This window comes from Phaseolus vulgaris, chromosome 5, assembly GCF_051622355.1.
Source record: "Phaseolus vulgaris cultivar YP4 chromosome 5, ASM5162235v1, whole genome shotgun sequence".
NCBI lineage: Eukaryota > Viridiplantae > Streptophyta > Magnoliopsida > Fabales > Fabaceae > Phaseolus > Phaseolus vulgaris.
The window spans coordinates 44118371-44122518 of NC_143502.1; the positions used below are offsets into that span (position 1 = coordinate 44118371).

At 28.0% G+C, this 4148-nt stretch overlaps 1 protein-coding gene across 1 annotated transcript; it reads left to right on the plus strand.

Annotated features, from left to right (window-relative positions):
- The first annotated feature begins 1666 nt into the window (after window positions 1–1666).
- Window positions 1667–4148, plus strand: LOC150027713 (DNA-directed RNA polymerases II, IV and V subunit 9A). The gene is made up of 4 exons (XM_090302003.1): window positions 1667–1802; window positions 1880–1955; window positions 2306–2464; window positions 3728–4148. Exons 1-4 carry the CDS (start codon window positions 1774–1776, stop codon window positions 3806–3808), a joined length of 345 nt encoding a protein of 114 aa, XP_090158129.1. The 5' UTR covers window positions 1667–1773; the 3' UTR covers window positions 3809–4148.

A 4148-nucleotide genomic window follows, 5' to 3' on the forward strand; every position in this document is an offset into this window, starting at 1 on the left:
TTTTACTTGAAATTAACATGATTATATCATCAATAATAATAAAAATAAATGTTAATTTATGTTTATAGATTTAACTTTTATGTTGTTGTATAGTTTAATTTTTTATTTTCTTCATTTTTAAAAAAAATAACTTTAAACTAAACATTTTTAATTTATTACTTTTTTATTTTTATTTTGTAAAAACTCATTTATTTATTCATTAATTATATTTCTAATTATTTTAAACATTAAAAATAATTATTTTTTAATGCATTCAAAATTAAAATTATAAAAAAAATTATTATTTATTTATTTATTTTTAAAATGGTGTTAGATAGGGAAATAAAAAATAAAAGAGTGCTAGATAGGGAAATAAAAACAAAAGGGTGCTAGATAGGGAAATAAAGATGTAAATGGTGCTAGATAGGGAATTGAGCCTACATATTTATCCACATATAGATATTTACCTACAAATACATCTACATATAAATTTACACATGGATCTATATGCATGATTAATATTAATAATATTATTTTTATTAAAAAAATTATTAATTTATTAATTATATTATTAAGAAATATTATTATTATCATTAATATTAATCTTTTTATTAATATTACTAGTATTGTAATTAATATTAATAATATTTTCAATATATAATGTTATTATTAATATTGTTTTCGATGTTATTCATATTATTAGTGTTATTATTATTAATATTAATTTTATTATTAATCATATTATTAGTATTATCATTAATATTATTATTGTTATTATTGTAACTCCTCGAAAAACATTCCTTCCAGCAAAATATATTTTTCTCCCAGATTTTGTTTACATACTTCACCAATGATGAAAATAAGATATAATTGTGGTGGAATAGAAAAAAAAAGATAAACATCTCCAAAATTAAAACTTTTTTCAAAAAGAAAAATATACTCACCTTAGAACCAACTTTAATAATGTAATTATACATATTAGAATTTTTAAATTAAAAAAAATATAAATAAAATATCATTATTTTGAGATATCAAATGTGTATTTTATGTAAGATGGATGTAAAAATATCACAACCTTACAATTAATTTTTAATAATATAATAATTCATATTATAATTTTAAATTAAAAATAAAATAAATATAATTAAAATATTATTATTTGGAGTAGTCATGTATTTTGTATGATGAATGTCAAAATATCACAACTCAAACATATCCTAGATGAGGCCCCACGAGTACTCTAAGTGAATAATGTCTTTAATTACAAAGTTTATTAAAGATTCAATGAATACTTAGTGGTATTACTTTTTAAATTTTTAACTATTAAAGCATTTTTATAGAACTCTAAAAGTTATTTGGTATCTATAAATTATATTCCAAATCAAAATAATAATAAAATAATAATAGAAAGAGAGATCACTTCAATCTTAAAATTATTTTTCTTTTATTTTAAATTGATATACAAAATATTGCACCTATGAAATATAACCAACAAATAGTAAGGGAGCTATTTTGTTACAACAACAAAAGGAATTTATTTTTATGAATAGTGACAATTAAAGTATCTATTTTATAGAAAAATAATGTTTTGATATAAATTTGTAATTAAATAGTATAAAAAAAATATTAAAATAATAATATTGATAATTGTAATATGATTATATAAAAATTGTGTATTTTCAATCTATGATTACTCTATTTTATAAGAGGGAGAAAAGCGTGGGAGGGAAAGAAGAAAGAGCAGACACAAAAGGAGCGAAGAAGGATTCCTACTCCCTTATCATCGTTGCCAAGATGAGTACTATGAAATTTTGCCGTGAATGGTTGGTCCCCTCTTCATTTTCCTCTTCAATTTTCCCTCTTTCAAATTCATTTTCTTCATCCATTGCTTTTGCTTCAGTAACAACATTCTCTACCCTAAGGAAGACAGGGATCAGAAGATTCTTCTCTACGCTTGCCGCAACTGCGACCATCAGGTTCTTCTCCTTTTCTTTTACCTCTTTTCGTGTACCCTTTACTCCTAATTTTTGTTTTCAAGTGTAAAACTGTGACGGGCTGAAAATTCTCTTCATGCTTTTGCCACGTCAAGTGCCAGTTTGCATTGGTTTATTTTGGGACCAAAAAAGTTTGATTTTTTAGTAGAAAATAGCGATTATTTTCTGGATTTAAGCTGTACCCAATCATGGGTCAAATGTTGGTTGTGTTTGTTTTGCAGAAAGTGTTGAGAGGGGTTCTTTGCATTTCTGATATTAGTAATTTTGATGGGACATGCTTGTTTGAGTAGTTGTTTGTTGTTAATGTTGTTGTTTTTGTTGTTGTTGCTCAGGAGGTTGCGGATAACTTCTGTGTTTATAGGAATGAGATACATCACTCTGTTGGAGAGCGCACTCAAGTGTTACAGGATGTAGCTGCAGATCCAACTCTTCCTCGAACCAAGTCTGTTCGCTGCACTCAATGCAATCATGGTGAAGCTGTCTTTTTCCAGGTAAAGTCCCTGTTCTATGTTTGAAACAGAGAAATTGTTTTGTTATTTTTGCAGTTTGCTATCTTGGTATTAGAATTTAGGTTGTACAATGTTCCTTGCCAAGGTTGGGACATATTGCAAGATTCTGATTTGGTTCCACGTTGGATGAGTATCCCCTTCTTCCTTGTGTACATGGAGCGATGTGGAGGTAGAACTGTGAGGATTTGAGGATAAATATTTATAAGTTTATTATTTTTTGCATATAGCACAATTTTCAGTGTTGAACACTATGCTGCTCTTTCTACTCTCACCCCCCTTTATTTAGAAGAAGTGGATTGCACAAGGAGAGCAACTAATAAAGAGATTTGAGCCTTAACATTTCGGTAATGTGTATAGCTGTGCAGATATTATGCTGTGCTGCTTAAGTTATCAAATCCAAGTGAGTCTGTTTAGGGTTGTGAAAGTATATTGACTATTGCATAGATAGGAGACATGAGATATAGGTTATAAGTAGATTGTGAACCTTCTCTTGTCTTTACATTGATATAGTATGATAACATTCTTAGTTGGAATGTTATGCAGCTTAACCTTAGAATGATTAAAACTTGAACTAGTTTGACTTTTTATTCAGCATGGCTTGTGATGCTACCATATTGTCCATCATTGTAGTATTCATGGTTCTGGGCAGATTTTTGCAGTGAATAAATTTCGACTTTTCTTTTTCTGGGAAAACATTGATGATATTTAGTACTGGGTGATTTTTTTTGTCCCTGCAGTCTTTTGTCAAATAAGAAACAAAGGGTGTTTTTCTTTGCTCAATAGTCATTGTTTTAGTGATATATGAAACTTAATGTAACGAGCTGATTGGTTGACTTGAAAAGGCTAATATCTTCATATTTCAAATGTTTCTTTTTCAATCATTGATCATGGTAAGATTTGATTCATGGTTTGGAAAGTAGGTCTTCCAATTCTATTTGCTTCTTACTTCAAATTCTAAATTGATTTCTTCTCTGAACACTACACACTAGTTTGACACACCTTGATGAGGAACCCACGATCGGCTGCAAATGTCTATGCTATTATGCTACACTTTAAACTCTAAAATCATGTCTATCTGTCATTATAAATGATGCAGTTATATTGAATAGAAGAAAGCATAATTCAGTATAACCTTTTGAATTTGAAATGTTGTGCATTATAACCCTTATGAATGCACTTTTGGCAAAAATTTCAAACTGCATTTTAATCACTCATGAAACATCGAAATTTTTTTTATGTATTCAGGCAACAGCAAGAGGGGAAGAAGGAATGACACTTTTCTTCGTTTGCTGCAATCCAAACTGTGGATACAGATGGAGAGACTGATATTTGAGCTTCTTCAGAGGAAGGTTCAATACTGAGGAGATCCAATATTTGTTTTAGCTTATTTTGAAAAGTTAATTGTTTTCTTTTTCTTGTCAAGTTTCTGAAAAACTTTTGGAAAACAAAAATTACTTCTCAAAATTTAAGCTAAAACAAAATGGGGTCTATTGTCTACTGTGTGACAGCGGAGAGAATTTGTTATCTGAAAAACTTAATTGAAGAGGAGAAAATGATACTGAAGTTGTGTTTTAACTGCAGTTTCTGATCTAATGATTAAAATAGTTCAATGTACAAACTGTTGCTGGTCAAAGTTGATAAATTTTATGGATAGGCCTAAAACAAA

What these genes read in the sequence shown, in the direction of transcription:
- LOC150027713 (XM_090302003.1), top strand. Translation starts at nt 1,774, where the DNA reads ATGAGTACTATGAAATTTTGCCGTGAATG. An exon ending in ATGAAATTTTGCCGTGAATG is followed by an intron (nt 1,803 to 1,879) that starts GTTGGTCCCCTC and finishes CTTTTGCTTCAG; the next exon opens with TAACAACATTCTCTACCCTA. An exon ending in GCCGCAACTGCGACCATCAG is followed by an intron (nt 1,956 to 2,305) that starts GTTCTTCTCCTT and finishes GTTGTTGCTCAG; the next exon opens with GAGGTTGCGGATAACTTCTG.